Raw genomic sequence first — 22965 nt, forward strand, 5'->3', positions numbered from 1 at the left:
AGAAACATACAATCATATATTATATATAACATTATCATATTATAATAATGTTATTACAGTGTCTTTAGTAAAAAGTTGTTTTTATCCTGTTGTGTAATTAATATAATGATTGGCATCTAGCAAGAAGCTAAATGTCTCCATCTTATTTATGGTAAACAGGAAGTGGAAACTTACTGAGTCAACAGTGACAGTTCTGCATACAGGCGGTGAGTCACAAACACACGCAAACACAATACAAAATGTGTAAAGCCTTGTTTTTTTTAATGTTTGAGGTGATACAAATGAAATATTCACGGCTCACACAGACACACCAGAGGCTACACTTCATAAAGCCTTGAACTCCATTGTCATTGTAACAAAATCAATAAGTGACCTCAGAAAAATGAGCAACCCAGGCATTAACGTATGTGTGTGTATCACACACACTGGCGTGACTTACAAAAAGCAGTAGAAAAATATTTTTAAAAAACCAAACACACAAAACAACAACAACCACTTGGAATGTTCTGGATGTCAGACAGACATTAGCATGGACGCTAACAACACAATTCCTGCTAAACGTAAGTTGCTCTCTGCACATCAACACAAAATGGTTAAAATGTCATTTTGCGGTTCAAACTACATTGTTAGTGCTATTCTGAGCAGACTGATTTTGTTTCTTCAGAATGTGAACCCTTTGAAACACAGTTCAGATAAGAAGAACACAAAAGAAAAGTAGTAAGCTTGGCAACATCAATGTTCTAACAAAGACAAAATTGTGACAAGAATAATGATTTCACAGAACAAAAGTGACATACAATTAAAATCAGTAAAAGTAAATTCTAATAAGAGTTGGCAACTCAAAGAAATTTTAGCAGCTATGTAAAATCTCAAACTACCCTTTCTTTGATGGCTGAACTGGCTAAATCACTTTAACTATGTTAAAGGTGATATAAAGTTTCAAAAGACATCAAAACATGTTAACACATCATTTATAAACTTAGTGATGTATGTCGTGTGTGTTGGCAAAATGTAATATTTGTGCTTCACAGTCAAGCTGGCACTAATTTGGCAGTATTAATATTCTCACTAACAGCAACATTTCAAACGGCTTATTCTGTAACTGATGGTGGTGATTGTGCGCTGATAATGTGCTAATATTAGCTGAATGCTAGCTATAGTGTGTTCCTTTTTATTAGAACTTTGCTAAATGTTGAAATGTATAATCATTACATTTATTAATACATTTCAGACTTTTAACTATGAAATTATATTATATTTAATATAAGCTACATTTTAACAGAAGATAAAACTGAAAAAGATTTTCTGTTGTTTTAAATTCATTCAGCCAAATTTGTACAAATAAAATCACACAATATTCAAAGTTAGAAAACAATTTGTCAATTTGTCTATAAGCATTAAAGGAAATTTCTCCCTCCCACACACATACATACAACACGCATAGGTTACAAGTATTTTTTTTGACAACTAAGTTTAAATGCAGGCACTATAAAGTGAAGCATTGTGGGAATTTGAGTGCTTAAAGATTTGTTTTAAGATAGCAGCTTTAGAATATTCAGTGCTGAACACCTGAATGTTGTGACAGTGTTTATGTAATACTTTAATGTACAAAACGCACACGCAAAGCAATATGTTTAACTCACTTTAAATTGGTGACATAATAAAAAAGGGAAAGAGTGAAAACAAGCAGGAAGTTAAACTCTGCTGTTTCCACTGAGATTTAGCTCAAAAGAAAATGAAGAAATCTGTTAGCATCAGTAGCACATATATTCAATGTGTTCTTAGAAGCAAATACTTAAAATGTTATCATTTGAAAATGTTGGATTCAAAAATAAATATTGTGACTGACTTTGACTGCATTAGATATGTTTAGAAACGTGACAGAGATTTCACATCAGACGCTTCAGCAGACACGACAAACAATCTCATGACTTTAAGATTTCCATCTTAACGCCCTACAAATATATTATTACACCAAGCTTACCGTCAATGATTCAAACTCCTAATTTGTTAATCCTAATTGCTGATAAATAGTTTGTTGTGAAAGGTTTTCCTTGGAACGATACGATGATCAGTTTTGCTTACTACATATTTTTGTGCGACCAACGACACTGTAGAGTCAGAAAAATATTAGAATAGATAGTGTGTGTGAGTGTGTGTGAGTGTGTGTGTGTGTGTGGTGTGTGTGGTGTGTGTGTTAATTAAATGAGTCCACTAGTTCACTGCAGCTCTACTAGAGAACTCGTGGCCTCAATCTTTTTGCATTAGTCAACACTACTGCTCACAATGTAGTTAGCGTTTCAAGGCTATCAGTATAGATATAGGCACAGATCGAGGAAGTGAGGGTAGGTTTGTGTGTGAGGCAATGACATCACTTCCTCCTGGAATGCTAAAGCGAGAAGCAGGAAGTGTGTGCGTGCGCGCCCGCGTGTGTGTGTGTGTGTGTGTGTGTGTGTCAGTTGTTCAGGTACGTGTGGATGTAGATCTGCTGCTGTATCCAGGGTGTGAAATGCGTCACATTGCTGTAGACTCCGGGTCCCAGGACTTTGCTGAAGCAGACGCTGCCCCACGACGTCAGGCCGAAAAGCGTCCAGTGGCCCTCAGCGTCCTCACACGCCAACGGGCCGCCGCTGTCGCCCTGAACCCAACACATTCACCGCCTTCAGTGACAGCAACAAAACACCACGTCGCACACACTTCAAAAGAGGGAGTGTCGCCGTCGAGACCGCACCGACCAAGACCACAGAGTATCGAGGCCCAGACGAGACCAAGACTGTGTCTGTAAGTATCTGCTTTTCAAACTCAATGTTGCTGCTACATGAGTGGACCAGCAACATGTGGACCAGCAACATTTCTTTTCAGCAAGGTGTCTTTCAATAGTTCTCTTTAACATTTTGCTGCTTTCCCGGCTATTCTGAACCAGTTTGAACTATCTATCTTTGCTTCTTAAAATGAAAACATAAATCAATTAGGAATTATTTAATTGAAAATGATGACATGCTAAGCATGGACAAAATGCATAAAAACCTTTTAAGTCTGAGCTCAACACTAAAAATATAGTCATCACACCTATGTGGTTGTGAAAGACCTCAGAGTTCTGCACGGCTCTGAGGCTGAGAAAGGAAACCAAAGATTTCTTTACATTGATTATTGCGTCAGTGCAGTGCTGGCTGAGTCTCAACCGGTCTCGATCAAGAACCCTGAGTCCGTCCAGTCCGAGACCGAGACCCTTAAAAAGTGGTCTGTAGACCGAGACCAGCCCCGAGTACTACAACACTATCAAAATGATTGGCTTTCGGGGCGACACCATGCGACAACACCACAAGACCCCACAAAGACACTAAAACAATTTCCTGATTCAAAGCGTTTGAACTAATCATTTATCCCCCCCCCCATTACCATGCATGAGTCAACAGTTCCCGCGTCGTAACCAGCACACAGCATCCTGGGAGTGATGGTCTTCATGTCGAAGTAAGACTGACACTGGGACAGCGAGATGATTCGAACCTCCCCCTCCTGCAGCTTGAAGGGCACTGGAAACAATTCCCAAAGAACAAATCCTCGTCTCAACAATCCAAGGCAGTGTTTTTCAACCACTAGTGCACCGTGAGATCATGTCAGGTGTGCCGTGAAAAATGATCCAATTTCACTTCATTGGTCTAAAAGCTCAAATTCCAAACATCCTTGTGTAGTGGCTGCACTTTCTGTGGAATGTGAGTCTATTTTCCTCCCAAGATATCAGCTTCCTGGGCATCTGAACAGGCCCAGGTTTCACACTGAGTGAGTATAAATAAATGAAGAGACGATATTGTCATTATTCGGCTGAAAAGTGTCATTTTATAAAATTTGGGGGATTTTTTTCATCGTAAAAAATAGGGGGCGTGGCTCGAAAAAGGTTCCAAAACCTGATCTGACAGCGTTCACCTTCACCAAACACTTGAGTTAAACTTGTGTGAAGTGATGTGATCGATACGTGTGTGTGTGTGTGTGTGTGTGTGTTTATGTGTGTGTGTGTGTGCGCACTCACTCCTGTTGCCCATGTGACCCCAGCCGGTGATGTAACAGTAGGAGTCTGGGGAAGGAAGCTGGTGACGTTCAGGCAAACACACAGGCCTGACGTAGTCCGTCTGCTCCACCTGGACACAACACACCTCCGTCAACTCTCACTACAGAGTCTCCACGTACCCGTGTGAGAATGTGTGTGTGTGTGTTTGCAGAGTGTTTGTGCATGTGCAGAGGCGGAAAGTAACAAAGTGCTAATACTTTGTTAAAGTATTTCAGTTGATTTTTTTTATCTGTACTTGAGTTTTTCTTTTTCTGAAAACTTTTTACTTTTACTCCCCACATTTGCACACAAATGTCTGTGCATTCTACTCCTCACAATGAAAAAACATGCTTGTTACTTTAGCTTTTAAAAGTTGGTAGAAAGTTTTGTTTTTCAGATTGTTATTATTATCGTTGTTGCTTGAAGCGGAGCGACTTGGACTACACTGTTGTGCAGTTCAATATAAAAGTGGATCATATTTTAGAGAGGGAATATTTTAGAGTACCTCGGCTTCGGGGTCACTGTTTAATACATTTTCAGTACGGAGAAAAAACATTGTTATTGTTATTGATCCATCGGGAGTGAGGTTGTGCAGAGGGTCTCACAATTCAAGTTCCTGGGTGTGAGTGTGTCAGAGGAGCTGACCTGGAGCACCAACATCATGCTAGCTGTGGGAAAGGCCCGACGACACCTCCACCTAAAGAAGCTCAGGAATGCTAGAATCCCACAGCAGCTCATGATGAACTTCTATCACTGTGCAATCAGCAGCGTATTAACTTATGGTTTTTTAGTGTGGTTTTCCATCTACACCACCCGCTGGCCGAGACGAGCACACAGCATCCTGCCTGCCCAGCACCGTCCTGCACATCACCTCTTCCAGCTGCTGCCCTCTGCCAGGAGACACAGGTCCAGAAGCACCAGACTGGCCCACAGGCTACTGAATGAACAGCCCACCCCCCACCTCCGCCCCCAAACATCTCACACACCACATCCCACCACGACAATAACAGTGCACTAGGTCTTGCATTGCTCCCACACGACCTTCCACTCACCTCCACCTACTGGCCCTGTTCCTGCAGGCCGCAGCACTGAACCTTGTGCTGCTTTTGCTGCTGCTGACTGAGTGGTCTTGTGTGTTTTCACCATTACTGTCACATGCATTTACTGTACTGATTATTGACTACTATGCTGGGCTTCTCAGGACATTGATGCAACTATGCACTTTTTGCACTGAGTGCACTTCAGTTGTACTGGATGCTCACGAACAACATCTCGTTGTTATTTATAACAACGTTATTTTGACAATGACAAATAAAGAATTGAATTGAATTGAATTAAAAGTGTCAATATGCTGTCCAATAATGGCTCACTGGTCATAACTATGACTACTTAATTACTAATTGGCTGTGCTGCAATTGAAAAAGAAATAAACTATAGTATTGAGAGTAGCAAAGCTCTTAATCTATTTGTACTTTTTTGCAAATTATTAATGAATGCATTGTTTGATCAATGCCAAAAGAAGTCACTGTTTGACTTTTTACTTGAAGTACAAGTGCACTTTCACTGTTTCACTTGAGTAAAGGAGTTGAACCAGTACTTTTTGTTTTACACAAGTATCCCAACTTTTACTTAAGTACAGAATGTGAATACTTTTGCCACCTCTGTGTATGTGTGTGTGTGTGTGTGTGTGTGTGTGTGTGTGTGTGTGTGTGTGTGTGTGTGTTAGTGTCTACAGACCTCGGAGTCCAGCTCCACGATGCTGATGTCGTAGTCGACGACGGCTCGGTTGTAGCGCGGGTGCACGATGATGGAACGCACCCCACGGCTCTGGCTGTGGACGCCCGGGTGGTCCAGGTTGTTCAGGCCCACCACCACCTTCCACAGGTCGGCGCTCTCCCTCCTAACACACACACACACACACACACACACACACACACACACACACACACACACACACACACACACACACACACACACACAGCTCAGCCGTGGGCCAACGCGGCAGCACGTGTGTGTGCGTCTCACACCGTCCTCACCCCTCGAAGCAGTGAGCGACCGTCAGCGCCCACCGCAGGCTGATGAGGACGCAGCCGCACACGTGGCCGCTCTGGCCGCTCTGCAGGGAGCACTGCCACGGCCACGCCCCCCGCCGAGACACCCGCCCTCCCAGGATCCTCCTCCTCCTGTGCGGGTGGACACCGACGGCTGGACGCTGGCCGCACTCTGACCAACAGAAGAAGGAAACAAGAGTCTTTGTCTCCATCTGGTGGTTAGCGTCGTAAAAAGAAATCACCATTTAAAGGTCCAGTGTGTGAAATTGTTAAGGAAGCCACGGTGGTAAAGGAAGTACGGACAGACTTCCAAGATGGCAGCTAACTCTGAGCAAGACACTTGATCTGTGTATATTCTCATATATGTATATGTATGAGGTGGCGCAGTGGTTAGCACGGCCGCCTCACAGCAAGAAGGTCGAGGGTTCGATTCCGGGCCTGGGACCTTTCTGTGTGGAGTTTGCATGTTCTCCCTGTGTCTGCGTGGGTTCTCTCCGGGTTCTCCGGCTTCCTCCCACACTCCAAAAACATGCATGTGAGGTCAATTGAACACTCTAAATTGTCCGTAGGTGTGCATGTGAGTGTGAATGGTTGTCTGTGTCTCTATGGCCCTGCGATGAACTGGCGACTTGTCCAGGGTGTCACCCTGCCTTCACCCTAAGACAGCTGGGAGAGGCTCCAGCAGACCCCCGTGACCCTGAATAGGAATAAGCGGGTATAGAAGATGAATGTGTGTGTGTGTGTGTGTGTGTGCATATATATGAGAACCGTTGTACCGTTGTACTGCAAGTATACACTTATCTATGGGTAGTAAATTAAGAGTTTACCAATTTAAAAAGATTTATGAAGTAAAATCATAAATCAAGCCAAATTTTACACACTGGACCTTTAAATTAAAAAAACAACAACAAATAAATAAAAAGCAAGCTACCTTCTCTGGTACACAGCACCGAAACTCGTCTCCGGGAGTGACAGGCGTGGCTGCAGGACACACACACACAAACACACACAAGTGGTAAGTGTGTTGCTGCTGTGAAGCCAGCAGCACGTGGAGCCGCCCACATCACACAAGTCAATTGTGAGTTTTCACACTAATTTCTGCGTTTGTCCCCCAGTCCCATTTGCTGACATGGAGTCGGAATGGTGCACAAGTGGTTAGCGCGGCCGCCTCGCAGCAAGAAGGTTGTAGGTTCCATCCCAGGCCTGGGACCTTTCAGCGTGGAGTTTGTATGTTCACCCTGCCTTCGCCCTATGACAGCTGGGATAGGCTCCAGCAGACCCCCGCAACACTGAGTGCAGGAAGAAGCGGGCATTGGAAATGGATGATGGATGGTTTGCAAGCTACACTGCACTGCCACCGAGCAGCGATAAAGAGGTTCGGGCTCTGATCGTCTCTTAAAGGACAAGAGTGTAAAATGTCTAAGGGAGCCCAGTATTTAAGGTTGCACATTACATATTATTGATCTCCTTAAAAATGGCAGTGCAAGATGGCAGCTATCTCGGAGCAAGACCCTTGCTCTGTGTATATTCTCATATATATATCTCATACAGTCAGGTCCATAAATATTGGGACATCGACACAATTCTCATCTTTTAGTCTCTAAACACCCCCCACAATGGATTTGAAATGAAAGAAACAAGAAGCCTTAACTGTAGGCTTCCAGCTTTAATTTGAGGTTATTTACTGTACATCCAAATCAGGTGAACGGTGTAGGAATTACAACAGTGTGTGTATGTGCCTGCCACTTTTTAAGGGACCAACAGTTATGGGACAATGAAAATTGTGTCGATGTCCCAATATTTATGGACCTGACTGTATATGAGAACCATTCTAGGAGTAGGAAAACCAGATGACTTTTATTGTACTGTGAGTATACACTTTTATTCACGTATTTATGGGCAGTGTGTTAAGCTTTCACCAATATATAAAACTCATAAATCAAAGCAAATTTTACACGCTGGACCTTTTAAGTTTATGCGTGTCATCGGTTGCATCACCTTCTCTTCTCCAGCCGGGCCTGCAGGGCGGAGCCGTTCCTCAGGCTCCACTCGGGGTGGACGTGCAGCCAGCGGCGCCGGCCCGGGACTCCAGGATGGTCGGGTACCATTGAAACAGAGGAGGGAACCCTGAAAACATTCCTCTTTTATTCACCAACACCCATCAGATATCATCACGGTGGCACAGACACGGGTCTCTTTTCAGTGGCGCAAGTCATGGAATGAGTTTCAAGTTAAAAGCTGCCGTGGAGTTCTGACTCACTTCCTGTTACTGAACCTTTTTTTGAAAAGAATCTTAAAGAATAAACAGTGGTTGTTGTCAGTGGGTTAGAGGGCTGCTGTCAACAATCCCAGTGTTACTAACCTTACCCTAGTCCCAGCTGGTTGCAGGTCAGGATGCTCAGCTCGTGGTTCCACTCGTCCGCACACACCTGGTACTCAGCCGCCGTCTTGAACACAGTCAGGACGGAACCCGACCGATCGGTCAGAGACACTGCACACAAGATCAAGATCAAGACCAAGCTTGAGACTAAGATTAAGATCAAGAGCAGAGGGCGTGCATGTGTGTGTGTGTGTGTGTGTGTGTGTGTGTGTGTGTGTGCTGGTACCACAGTTCCACTCGTCCGAGCTGTCTGAACAGTGCTTCTTGCCGTCACACCACAGCGTCCGGTGGACACACTGGTGGTTGTTGCAGGAGAGCTCGTTGTCTCGGCACACCGCTGAGAAGACCAGCAGCAACGTGTCAGCAATCAACAACCAGCCATCATCTTCATCATTGCCATCGTCATTACCATCAACGTTGTCATCATCATTACCGTCATCATAGCCAATTATCATCATCATCATCACATGAATCATCATCCTCATCATCCTCATCGTCACTATTTTTATCATCATCATCGTCGTCATCACTATTGTTATCTTCATCATCATCACCATCATCGTCATAGTCATCATCATCATCATCACCACCACCACCATCATCATCATCATCATCATCATCATCATCATCATCATCATCATCATCATCATCATCAATGTGCCAATCACAAACTGCACTCACAGCAGTTGGCCTCATCCACCTGCAGGGGGCAGTCCGGGAAGCCGTCACAGATCATGCTTGTTTTGATGCACACCTTGCTGCCAGGACACTCCCACAGAGCGCGCTCAGAACAGCCTGAGGGTTCAGAGGGGAAGTGAGGTCAGCTGCCGGACAGGGCGCAGACGCTAGCTAGCTAGCTAGTTAGCTCGCCACTCTGGCTGCACAGAGCCTCACCGCAGTTGTCCTCGTCGCTGTGGTCGTCGCAGTCCAGGTGTCCGTCGCAGCGTTTGCTCCCCAGGACGCAGCGGCCCGAGCGGCACTTGAAGTGGCTTGGGGAGCACTCTGTCACCGTGGAGACAAATCACCGGGCCAGGGTCAATTAAGCAGGGGAAGGAGGGGAAGCGTTGCCGGTGGCGACTACAACTACGACGAAAGGCTTCGTACCGTCCACGCCGGCCTCGGGCAGCAGGCAGGTGGCGTTGCCGCCCTCCTCTGGGAACTGGCTGCAGTCGGAGTCCTCGGGCCACTGCAATCCCACAATGCCCAGCACCGACTCGCACTTTGCTTTGGCGTTACGACACAACAACCTGTCACAACAAGGCAGAAGAGGGTGACTTGAATAATGGACTAAACCAAAGCCAAATACAGACGAACCCGGACTGGGGGATCCAGGGGTCCATGTGTGCTACTAATGATCACTAAATAATATTGTTTAATGTCTAATATTGATTTCTTTTTTAATATTATTCACAATTTTTTTCCGAACTCTGAAATACTGTCAGGTTATTATAGGCCCCCAGCATTTTAAGGAAATCTAGATTGGCCTTGCGTAGCAATCAGGAGGATGGGAACCCCCTTGAATATGGACGGGTATTTCGCACACTGCTTATATTCATATATTCAATATATTATATTGTATTCAACTGCGCTAATAGCAGCGTTAATATCAAACTGTGGAAGAAGAAGGAATACAAAATACATGAAGCCTTTTACTGCAAGAAGAATGACCCTGTTTGTTGCCATACAGCTTTTAGTCACATACTACAAAGTTCCAGTGAAAAGTTACAGTATGTGTTGTTCATATTAGGTTTGGGTATGAGTGTTCCCCATAGAAGCTATGATTAGCTTACAGTAAAAGAAGCCATTTAGACATTCAACACACTGGAACATTTTTGAATGAAGGTTTCTTTCTGTTTTGCTCGTCAACTAAACTTTAATTTAGCAAACGTTTGCTAGCAAAAGTAGCGCTAGCTAGCTAGCTACTAAAGAGTAGCAAATATTAGCCTGACATTCTGCCCCAATTTCTGTACTTCAACCTACTTCCATAAGCTCGCTGAAACGCAACCTTCTTCGTAACTTGAAGCAATTATATTAATAGTAAGAAAGTAATGAAATAACTGCATTTCATCCATTTTTTCAGTTAACAGTCATTTCAATAAAGAGCTAAATACTGTGCGGCTTCAAAGACACACATTTTGTTGTCACTTAGCTTTTGTTTATTTTCAATTGACATATTCCTAGATATATTTATTTCCTCCTATGAGGTGGCTCACGAAAACACTCCATTCATCTGCTCCTGCTCCGGCCCCTCTTTTAAACCAGTCAAACTACACAAAGCGCTGGTCGGATGCGTCTAGAACCAACCGCGTGGACTGGCAGACTGACCTGCACGGCGGGACCCTGTGCAGGGTGACGGGGTCGCACTTGGGTACGAGCAGCGTGCAGGCGTAGAACATGAGGTAGTGGTAGCAGCCAGTCTGGACCAGGGCTGGGAACAGAGAGGCCTCCCAAGAGACGGAGCTCTCCCTCTGGGACAGGTGGCCCAGGTAGTTGGGATAGCTGGTCAGGTTGTAGGGCAGGTTCATGCACAGCTCCAGGCTGATGGGCTCGCAGTGTGCTAGAGACACCAGCAGAGGGAGACGTTTTGCCGCCTCACACACACACCAAAGTAACTTTTTTTTTTTTTTTAAAGACAACTTCACTCCAAGGCAGTGTTTGGCCCCTACTCACTACATAGGGCAGTCAGGGCCAGCTGGGCCTTCCCTGCTGGCCTCACCATACTTAGAAAAGTACATTTTCCCGTAAATATGGTAATAAAGTGATTCTCCATATCTTTTCACATTAAATAATACCCACTGGTCGCATGGAGTTTTTATCCAATCATATTTAAATGGCTTGTGTTGTCAGGTTCTACCGACCCAACATGCCCCATCATGCATTGCGGTCACACTGACGCAAGCATTTTTTTTTTTTTTTTACATGTGGGGAGACGCTCAGTGCAATATGTACTTGCCATGATAATGCACATATATGTACACATTCATTTGTCCATCCGTGCTCAATACCCGCTTCTTCCTGAACTCAGGGTTGCGGGGCTCTGCTGGAGCCTCTCCCAGCTGCCATAGGGCCACATAGAGACAAACAAAGACAAACAACCATCCACTGTCTCACACACACACTTATGGACAATTTAAGAGTTCCCAATTCACCTCACAGTTTTTTTAGACTGTGGGAGGAAGCCTGAGAACCCGGAGAGAACCCACGCAGACACAGGGAGAACATGCAAAGTCCACACAGAGGTGAGTGCACTATATGGTTGGCTACATAGAACATAGGGAGCAGGGGGGGTGCTTTCAGACACAGACCAAGTGGGCTGTAGCTGTGTGCACAAGAGCACATGGTTGATATGCAATGTGGTCCTCACGGTGCAAAACAACATTACAAATGCACATTTTTAAAAACTCTTTCAGATGGGATTTTGCTCCATGACCAAAACACATGCAAACTTGTGGGTGCATTTGGTGTGACCGACTCACTGCAGGTGCTGTTGCAGGCAGGGCCGGCCCCCCCACCACACCCTGGCGGACAGGACGTGGAGATGCAGCTGGGCTGACCGGGGACGCAGGCATCCTGAGCTGGAGAGCACAAGGCGAAGGAGTGAAGAGAGAGAGGAGGGTGAAGGAGGAGAAGCAGGAGAGGGAGGAGGGTGAAGGAGGAGAAGCAGGAGAGGGAGGAGGGTGAAGGAGGAGAGGGAGGAGGGTGAAGGAGGAGAAGCAGGAGAGGGAGGAGGGTGAAGGAGGAGAAGCAGGAGAGAGAGGAGGGTGAAGGAGGAGAAGCAGGAGAGAGAGGAGGGTGAAGGAGGAGAAGCAGGAGAGGGAGGAGGGGCGGACGGGTGTCTCACTCTGCTCTCTGCTGCAGTGCTCCTCGTCACTGCCGTCCTTACAGTCGTCCTCCCCATCGCAGCGGAACGCTGAGGGAACACACTGACCGTTCCTGCACTCCAGCAGGCCCTGGCTCTTGCAGGCTGCACGCACACGCACACGCACACACACACACACACACACACACACACACACACACACACACACAGAGTGGTAGTCCTCAGCCATGTTTGAGACATTTTCAGACAGTGACTGCAGTTCTAATCTGGTCTCTGGAGGTCGACCAACACCACTGGTGAGTTTGTTAAGGGGTCCGATTATGGAAAACTGACTTTTTTTTTTAGCTCTTTAAGCTCTAAAAGTCTTTTGGCATTGCTGTCACGACGTCCCATCTAATCATGGAAGTTTTAGAATAAATGGATGTCAGACAAAGAATACAGCGGTGTGACGATCTTTCCCAGTGGCCACTCGAGGTACTGCAGCAAAAAAATCACAACGCGGCCCAGATTTTTTTTTTTCTCATACACCGCAGTAGAAAAATGAATGCCTGTAAAACAGCTGACAGAACGCCTCCGACCTGAAACTAGGCTCAGAATAAATCTTTTTAAGTCCAAGACTTTTAATCTTTCTAGAAAAGGACAGAAAATCCCTCCGATTAACCCAAAGAGTTTATTCTCAGCATGCCGTATGTGCTGCGTCTCGGCTCGTTCTGATTGGCTGATGCATCCTGGTGCATCATGTGAGTTACAGAGGCATGATGGGAAGTGACACTACTGCTACGGGTTCTATGGGCCACATAATGCAGAAGAAAACCAGAAGCCAAAAAACTTTTCCAGCGTATTTCTACTACTACAACTACAATGAAATGAATGGGGCCACCGTGTCGGACACTCGAGGGCTAGCTAGCACTAGCAGTGAGTGGCTGGCCAATCACAAGGCAGTGGGGTGTTCCAAGGTGGAGCAGGTAGGGGAGGGGGGAAGAGAGCCAAAGCAGCTTTGTAAGGCCTGTACAACTCAAACTAGGAGTTTTTTTTTGACCAGACAAACTGCTGCTGGAAGTAGACCAGCAGAATTCATTTATCAAATCTGTAAATGGCCATAATAGGGTCCCTTTAATACAGCTGAATGCAGCTAAGAGGCTAACCAGAAGCTAACCAGAAACTCACAGCAGTTGAGCTCGTCGCTTTTATCCAGACAGTCGTGATCTCCATCACACAGCCAGTCTCTAGACACACAGCGTCCATCAGCACAGCGGTGTTCATGAGCCAGGTCACACACTGACACACACACACACACACACACACACACACACACACACACACACACACATGTAAAATGAACATACATATATATATATGTCCAATCATAAAAAGGGTGAACACTAAAACAAAGAAGTCCAACTCACCACAATTAAGTTCATCGCTCAGGTCTCCGCAGTCGTCGTAGCCGTCACACACCAGAGGGGGCGCCAGACAGCGGCCAGTGTTGCAACGAAACTTTCCCTCTGGACAAACTGTGGGGGAAAAAATGAATCTCCTCTAGTTCCTCCATCTCAACAGCTTTCCCCTCATATTCAACTTTCTTTCATGCAGTTTCATTGCTAATCTTCATTGGATATTTTCAGACTTAGATTACTATCATTCTCTAGAATGCAGTTATCTACGTTTGTGTGTCACGGCTCTTGTGTTACTTACAATTGACACTTTGCCTGTGCTATGCTGGGTTGACTAAAGTGGCCAAAATTGAACTATTGCCCAAATATAACTGTATGTTTACAGTGAACACTGCAATAGTACCTACATTTTAAATTTCCTCAGCTTTTATTTAGATGAATTTTGTCTGTGTGTTTTTTTCTCCAGATATCTTTTCCCTCACTTTTTTTCTTTACTTTTCCAGTTTTCTGACTTTGACCCATTTTGTTACTTCTCTCTTTGCACTCGGTCACTTTGTGTCGTTGCCTTTTCAGCCGTAAATCTTGTCCAAGCGGACGTCACAGAGGTCACAGTTGAGTTAAAAGGCAACATTCCTCCGGCCTCGGCGTGAAGCCCCTCCTGTCACCACGACGACCCCCTCTGAGCGCCAGCCTCTCACCACAGTGCGTCTCATCGCTCCAGTCGTTGCAGTCGTTGTAACCGTTGCACACGAGTTTCTGGGGGACACAGATCCCCGACGCACACAAGAAGTGGTCCTTCCCGCCGCACACAGCTGCCAACCAATGAAAGAGCGGCGAGTCCGGTTAACCACCAAACCAGCCCGTTTTTTTCTGTTTTGTTCGTATATATGAGCATGCGCTGGTGCGTTTGCGTGTGTTCACTCACAAGGTTTCCCTTTCATCTGTCTCGGTGTGTAACACGTGGATGCAGGAGGGCCTGTTGGCGCAGGAGGGCCTGTTGGCGCAGCGGGCGGCGACAGTGTGGACTGCGGCACCGGTGGGGACGAGCTGTTACCAAACTGTGAGCATCGCAGGAAATCGGGCCAGGACGCGTTGAACGTCTGGAGAACCGACTCACAGCCCTCCCTCGCCGCCTCGCAGAACGAGGCGCAGGGCAACACCACCTGCCTGCACGCACACACGCACACACACACACACACACACACGCGAGCACGCACACACACACACACACACACACACAAACACACACACATAAAAAGTCACATTAACCTGAAACCAAGTCCTAAAGTCCAAAGAGTAACAATAATTAGGGATGCACCGGCAGCGATACCAGTATCATGTATCGGTACCGATACTGGGGTTGGGTACTCTACTCTACTCTGAAATTACGTGACGATACTATGACAATGATACCAGTTGTATGTATGTAAATAGTGTGCAAAATACCGTGGAGTCCAGGGGAGGTCGGACCCCCCTACAAGAGACCCCTTGAAAGCACAATTTATGGGGGGGGTCATATTTTTTCTAAAATATATAAATATATATATACATGTACATTTATATTGTAATGAGTAGCAATCAGAAGGATAGGGACCGTGCTACTCCCCTGAATATTGATGGGATTTCACACAGTGGATGCAAATGACAAGTTCTCAAAAAACGTGCTGAGTAATGTTGTAAGAAAGTAATTCTACAATGTGTATTGGCCTTATGAAGTACTCAACATCTGCATTGGTCAGTACAGAAATGCAAATACTGTGATATCAGTGCATCCCTAACAATAATAATATAAAAAGGAGCACAGGACTGAGGGACACCTGTGGTGTCCAAGCCAACCTCTAGGGGGAGCTACAGAGGTTGTTCTGGAGGGCCCGTTTGTTGTTACCTGTCGTGTGAGTCGTCGCCAGCGACACACTCGGGCAGAGCCAGCGAGCAGCCAAACAGCATCATGTGTCTGTAGCAGGACAGTCGGCTGAGGTAGCTGAAGAACCTGCGGAGACGGTCAGAAGAAGAAGAAAACATCGAGTCCAAACAAGACACCGCAACAGGAAGTGGTCATGGGAGGAACAGGAAGCTGGGAGGGACCTCAGCAGCATGTCCACCTCCGAAACCTTCACCACGGCCACGGAGGACGACAGCCACGTCTGGTTGTAGGGCAACATGTGGCACTGAGGCTCGGCAATCAGCTGGCAGCTGCCTGCACGCAAACACAAAACAGGAAGTGGCGCCCAGGTCATCAGGTCGTCTTCAAACCAAATGGCATTGTAGTCAAGACCGCAGCGACTGAGAGCAAGACATTATCAAGACTAGTAGTAGAGTATCGAGACCGAGAGAAGACTATATCCATCCATCCACCTCCAGCAGCAGCAGGCTGGAGCCTCTCCCAGCTGTCACAGGGTGAAGGCAGGGGGACACCCTGGACAAGTCGCCTACAGTCAATTTAGAGTTCCCAATTCAGCTCGCGTGCATGTTTTTGGACTGTGGAGGAAGCCGGAGAACCCAGAGAGAACCCACGCAGACACAGGGAGAACATGCAAACTCCACACAGAAAAAGGTCTCTGGCCCAGAATCGAACCCACAACCTTGTTGCTGTGAGGCGGCAGTGCTAACCACTGCTGCCTATGTCAAAGAAAAATAACAACAAAAACATAAAAAATTATTATTAACTTTTTAAATTTCAATTTTGCATCTACATAAATGGAACAGCAACAGTTCTTCACAGCATGGAATCTTTTCATAATTTTCTTTAATATTTTGCTGCTTTGCAAGGAATTTTGAACCATTTTCAAAAAAAACATTTCTTCATAAAATTAAAAACACAAATTAACTCGGAATAAAGGCGTGTATAAATGTGTGACAAACAGAGAGAAACAACAGCAGCAGCTGGATCAAAAATTGCATTTGATCGGTCTAGGTCAAAAATCCCGAGTCCGTCCAGTCCGAGACCGAGACAAGTCCGAGATGAGACCGAGACTCTTAAACAGTGGTCTGGAGACCGAGACCAACCTCGAGTACGCCAACACTGTCACCAAACTCACTACTATTTACCTTTAAGATGAATGCCAACTTTGTGCGGGCAGCTTAACTCTTCTCGGCTAAATATATAGAGCCATCTCTCAGCGGCTAACTGTTAGCTACCCATGTGACACTGGCTGGCCAATCAAAGGAGAGGACAGTGTGAGGCTCATAAGCATTCACCTCCAGCAGATGTTGAGACGCAGAGAGACAGCGAAGGACAGAGGATGGACACAGAGACGCAGAGATGAGAGGAATTTTAAAACGGACCATCTATCATCTCGCGCACACACGCGCGCACACACACACACACACACACACACACACACACACACACACACACACGCACTCACTCTATCAGATTGGAAGAGGAGAGAGAGGAGAGTAGATCTGGATCAGGCCCAGACTCACTCACTCACATAAAGACGCACACGCACACGTACACTCACACACACACACACACACACACACACACACACACACACACACACACGTTTTAGTGTTTGACAGAGAAGGACAACAGTAATAGTATTTCCCATGAAGCACTGCTGCTTCCTGTCCCCTGCGTCTCTCACCTGAGTCTGCCGCCACCGTGCTGCTCGTTGGCCAGGCTGCCGTACTGAGTGAGGTCACAGAGGTCAGCCAATCGGGGGGCAGCGTGTAGGAGGGCGTGGTCGGGGCCTGAGAGGAGGCGGAGCCTGGGAAAGGTCCAGCAGCAGCAGAAGCGGCGGTGGCGGAGGATGTGCTGTGTGCGAGACGGTTCCGCTGCGTGGCCGTGACATTTTGGGTCCAGGCTGAGGGGGCGGGGCTTGTGCTGTTGCCATGGTAGCCTTTACTACTGTCAGTTATTGGCTGCAGGGAGGGCGGGGGACTGGAGACCAGGTGGCGACTGCCAAATGCACCTGCGGAAAATATAAAAAAACACACACGGAGAGAGTGACTTTGCTCACAGTGGACCGTGCCAGGACAAACAGTGGCGGGCCGTAAGGGCCCGCTAGGCCTCCTCTGCTGGCATCGCCACACTTAGAAAAGTACATGTTCCTGTAAATATGATAATAAAGTTATTCTCAGTTATTTTCACATCATATAATATCCACTTGGTTGCGTTGCTTCCATTGTTGTGTATTAAGGTAGAGTTCTTATCCAATCATATTTCAGCTAGCTTGTGTTTTATGAAATCTGCCTTAAGCCAGCAGAATTGACATAGCAGGCTCCCCGCTGTCAGTGAACGGACCTCAGTTCGTTGTGATAGCCAATCAGATCTTAGGTCTACAATGACAAGGCCAGCTAGCTGGTCCCCCGCTGAACTTCACACGTACGCGTCCTGTGATTGGATGAGCCCTGAGAACCTCTAAGACTGAACTCAACCCAGAGATCCGGTTGCCACCACGGTGAACCCACAATGACTGAAGGAGAAGATGAAAGTTTAGTAGCCGCATCATCTGCAATTTAAAATGTAAATACTGTGGCGCATTGGCACAGCAGCTGCGGCAACATGTTCAATTGTTTAATCATTTATTAGTTCAATAGTTTGTTTCATTATCTCGTTGGTCTCTTGTACAAATCGGCAACAATGCGAAGTTTATTGGACCAGTTTGGGACTTAAAGCTCACAGGGTTTAGTGTTTAAAACTTTGTTGAGGAATCTCTTCGATCAAATTTTATTTGTAAGTTTTGACAATGTCAGTGGCCTTAGCTAGCTGGTACTTTGTCTTAATTATGATTTAAATGCACCGGAAACTACATTTTGCTCGACCAGGTCACCAATATGAAGGTGAAGTAATGTGTTGGTGTGATTCTCTATAGATCCCTGAACCGCAGTGTCATATTAAGGATATTATGAGGTGTATTAATTTAGGGTGGACTAAATATGAAGTTGCCACTGGGAGCCAAGATGGCTGCCTATGACATCACTTCCTGCCGACGGTCGCCAGCACTTCCTGCGGTGGTGCATGTGTGGTGGTGGTGGTGTTATCTGTGTGCACTCGTACAAATATACAGACAGCTTTAAAGTTTCAACAAAGGAAATACAACTGAACCAATGAGGGGACCAGAGCGTCCTGATTGGATGGCCACTGACTCCCAGCTGTGTGTGTGGCTGTTCAGTGGGAAAATTCTTGGAATAGTGTTGCAGCGGTCTAGTTACCATGAGGCGGACACACTGGTCTATTTACATCACACACACACGCACACACATAACATATGCATGTGAACATACAGAAACAGTGGTCTCTCCATCATGTTGAGCGACTTTAGATCCAAAGACAGGAGACGTGCTTGAGAGGAGCTAAGCACACAACCCTCAGACAGACACACAAGCAGACAACGGTTTGTTGAGTGTGTTGAGGGAAGAAAGGAACAGACGGAGGAGTAGAAGGAGCGAGCGAGCGGGCGAGCGAGCGATCCGAGGGCCATTAACTGCTTAATGAGACGGAAACACGCAGGCGGGAGGTCTTAATGAGTCGGGGAGGAGACAACGAGAAACAGCTGCGGAGGAAGGGAGGATGAAAGAGGAGGAGCACTCACAGCAGGGAAGAGAAACACTGTGGTGGAAGGGGAGGAAGAGAGGAAGGAGGAGAAGGAGGAGAAGACAAGAATAACAGAGAGGGAGATGGTGAAGAGGGGGAGGAGGAGGACAAGGAGGGAGAGGAGGAGGTGGAGGAGGAGTTTTACTACATCGTAAATGTTTGAAATTCTTTCGCCGTGAACGTCTCTCGCTGCCGATTGGCTGAGGGGGACTTCGCTGCCATGGTGATCGGACGAAGCATCGCACACGCACACGCACACACACACGCACACACAGTGGGTGTCACACGCCCACATATATGACGACAATATCAACTCGTCGGTGAATTCATTATTAAAGAAAGTGTTTTGTCACGCCTCCCACACGCTCTCCCACCTTTCCTCCTTCACGCTCATCATCCTGCTCATCACCTCATTATTCCAACCTTTCCCTCTCCACCATCTAACCACCGTGCCTCTCCATCCTAACCCTTCACCAAACACCATCGGAATCTCCAATCGCATTCCGTTGAAATTATCAAAAACTACGAATTAAGTCCTTGCTTAGTTGAAAGTGAGTGACTCTAAAGTCCTGGCTAATGTCAGCAGCAGCGAGGCTCAGAGTGACCAGCAGCAGTAACTTTCCAACAGGTGCTGCCCGCACAGCGTAGGACAGCGTCCCTTAGCATCTGTTCATCAGGGGAAGCGGTTTAGGGAGCGAGTAGTTCCTTAAACACAACTGTTCAAAAGATCAAGTTAATGTGCCAGTGATTGTCGCATCCCAAAGAATGTGAAATTTGTCCTCCGCATTTGAACCATCATCCCCTGAGGGAGTGGTGGTCAGCAGCGGTGCCACGCCCAGGAATCACTGGGCAATCCAACCCTGAATCCTGAGTGCCAAGCAGGGAGGCAATGGGGACCATTTCCATTGTCTTATGGTGGTATGACCCAGCTGGGAATCAAACCCACAACCTCCAAGTCTCAGGGTGAACCATCTACCACTAGACCACTGAGCCAAATACTATCAACAACATGGTAGTAGTGTACATTGGGTTTGAGACCACGCCCCCAGGACACCTGTCACTGAGAAGATGTGGGTTTTTCTCCTCACCCTACTAGCATTATATTTTACTGTACAGACTACGGCCCGGGGGCCATATTAGGCTCGTTAAGCTTTTTTAACCCGGCCCGACGAACTTGAAAAAATTTTATTGATAGCAAGTAAGTCATAAAATAACTGCATTTAATCCATTTTTTCAGTGTTTTAAGAATCATATCAATAAAGAGCTAAATACAGTGGGGCTTCAAAGACACATATTATGCTGTAACTTTGCTTTTGCTCAATTTGAATAGACAGCAAAGCATCCCATGATATGTTTTTTCCTCCTATGAGGTGAGTCACCAAAACACTCCATCCATCTGCTCCTGCTCCGGCCCCACTGTCACATTTAAGAAGCCACAGTGGCCGACCAGTCAAAAGGTTTCCCCGCCCCTGGATTAGTCTCTAATAATGGTTTTGCCGTGTGTGTGTGTGTGTGTGTGTGTGTGTGTATGTGTGTGTGTGTGTGTGTGTGTGTGTGTATGTGTATGTGTGTGTGTGTACCTGTGAGGGCCAGGACTAGCAACAGCAGGCCTGCCAGCAGGCTGACGGTGGGGACCATGATGTAGAGCAGCAGCCGGAAGTGACTGATGGACGTCAGCTTGTGAGGACACGCCTCCCCGTCCATCCTGCCGTCCGCCCCCGCCGCTGGACTCTGGAGGACACCACGACAGTTAGCACGGACACCAACTGGGTGGACGTCAAGAAAGCCCGCAGGAAGCTGGACCGGGTTCCTTCGCTGACCCTCTTCTGCCTGGTCAGAGCCCCGCCCCCTGGTTCCCCAGGTTATTTATGGCAAGCAGAGTGGGGGTGGGTGCAGGAGGGGGGAATGTGACCCGAATTATTTTTGAGGTGGTGTGACAGCGAACCGACACTCGACACCACACACACACACACACACACACACACACACACACACACACACACACACACACACACACACACACACACACACACATCTCCACCATGGCCAGTTCAGATACAGCTCGCACCGCCTCACCTCCTCACCCTCTCTCTCTCTCTCTCTCTCTCTCTCTTAGGATCGATACACTGATCACCTCCATCACCTCATTGAGCCACACACAAATGGCTTTTCTGATCACTGACCCTGCTGACCCACCCTCCACGCCGTCTCTCCAGGGACGTTTGGCTGAAAGTGAACACGCTGAGAGTGAGCAACACGCAAGTCACCGGTCATTTGCCTGGAGTCGTAACTGTGGCTGAAATTACAGCTTCCTAAATGCAACACTAATGACTTTGCTTATTGATGACTGAGGATGCGTTGGAGTCGGACGATGCCTGGCTGAAGGCAACTCGTGGAAGGGCAGCACGGCGAGAACACGGCGAGATGCTAACCAGCTGATCAATAAGCAGCATAAGCTGAAATTTCAAATGAAACTTTGAATAATAAAAACACTGACTGATAAATAACATGACTGGTTTGTATCACAGACTATCACGTGTACGTTCATGATTGGAAAGGGAAATCAATTAACCAACAACGTATCATATATCTGAGACTAACAACAGTGTCAACACCATTGATGACTTATCAATGATCACGGTCATGTAAAACTAACACTTTATATATAATATATTATATTTAAAAAATATTTTTAAACATGTGTCATCACTCTGTCAGTCTGATTAGAGATTAAAAATTCCGCTATCAATACGGCTCAGAATTCAAATAAATTAAATCATTTATTTCACGAGAATAGTTAATCAATTTAACATTTAAAGTGCCTGAATAAAAACTTGTAGAATATAAAAAAATATTATTTTACTTTTATAGTATAGTCTTTCGAACTCATTTTAATTATAACTAAATCGCTTCTATAAAATGAAACCTTTTGGAAAAACAAAACAAGTTTTTTCCCCCGGTTGATTGATTTGTCGATTTAATCGCCATAACAAACGGATCTTGCACGATGCGCCGATGAGAATATTTAGTTCCTTTCAACTAGTTTGAATTCGTTCGGGATCACCAGTGAGAGAACAGGGCTAAAACGTTTTTACCGCATCAACAACTGACAGGTGTCATCTCTCATCTCCGCGACTAAATAGCCTCTACACGAGTTGAGCCTCTCGGCAGCATCCCGGAGCAGCCGACTTCACTCAGTTCACAGCGTAGCGGAGGAGGGCCGAGGAGCCGCTGGTGGCTGGCCGGGAGGAGGACCGAGCCCCCGCCGCCGCCGCCGGCCGCTGCGGAGGACGCGTGTCTGGGCGTCCGCTCAGTGGGAGACTCACCGGTGATCCCGCTCCGCCGAAGGTGACACGCGCGCACGTCTCCCGCCGCGCGGACAACATGACGCGATGAGGCCGCCGGAGCGCGAGACCATCCCCTCTGTGAGCGCGGGGCTCGAGGACACAGCGAGCACTAGACAGACTGGCCCTGCCCCCTCACGCTCGACCTTCCTCCCTCTCTCTCTCTCTCTCTCTCTCTCTCTCTGCCTCCCTCCCTGTCTCTCTATTTGGGAAACACACACACACGGAACCCAGGTTGTCTGGCACGTGTCGGATTAAAAACGTTCCTCGGTCAAGTGCATGCCGGGAAATGAGCCTCGTGCCTGCTTGTGATCCATCCCAAACACTCGAGCTGAACTTTCTCACGTTTGTCCCGCTGCGGAGTGGCGGTGCAGACCGGAGGAGTCGGT

General features: G+C 46.7%; 1 protein-coding gene across 1 annotated transcript; it reads right to left on the reverse strand.

Annotated features, from left to right (window-relative positions):
* Positions 1-237: 237 nt before the first annotated feature.
* corin (corin, serine peptidase) lies at positions 238-22715 on the reverse strand. The gene is made up of 24 exons (XM_076035250.1): positions 22559-22715; positions 20813-20963; positions 17281-17607; positions 15776-15887; positions 15576-15680; positions 14616-14857; positions 14389-14502; positions 13703-13810; positions 13464-13574; positions 12318-12440; positions 11953-12051; positions 10802-11033; positions 9581-9723; positions 9371-9478; positions 9158-9271; positions 8703-8813; positions 8464-8587; positions 8095-8223; positions 7028-7077; positions 6082-6268; positions 5783-5945; positions 4028-4136; positions 3400-3533; positions 238-2638 (listed from the first exon to the last, which is right to left on the reverse strand). The coding sequence occupies exons 1-24, from the start codon at positions 22616-22618 to the stop codon at positions 2456-2458; spliced, it is 3339 nt and encodes a 1112-aa protein (XP_075891365.1). The 5' UTR covers positions 22619-22715; the 3' UTR covers positions 238-2455.
* Between the last annotated feature and the right edge of the window lie 250 nt (positions 22716-22965).

Source organism: Nelusetta ayraudi, unplaced genomic scaffold (assembly GCF_046127955.1).
Source record: "Nelusetta ayraudi isolate G7.1 ecotype Tasmania unplaced genomic scaffold, CSIRO-AGI_Nayr_v1 ptg000042l, whole genome shotgun sequence".
Lineage (NCBI taxonomy): Eukaryota > Metazoa > Chordata > Actinopteri > Tetraodontiformes > Monacanthidae > Nelusetta > Nelusetta ayraudi.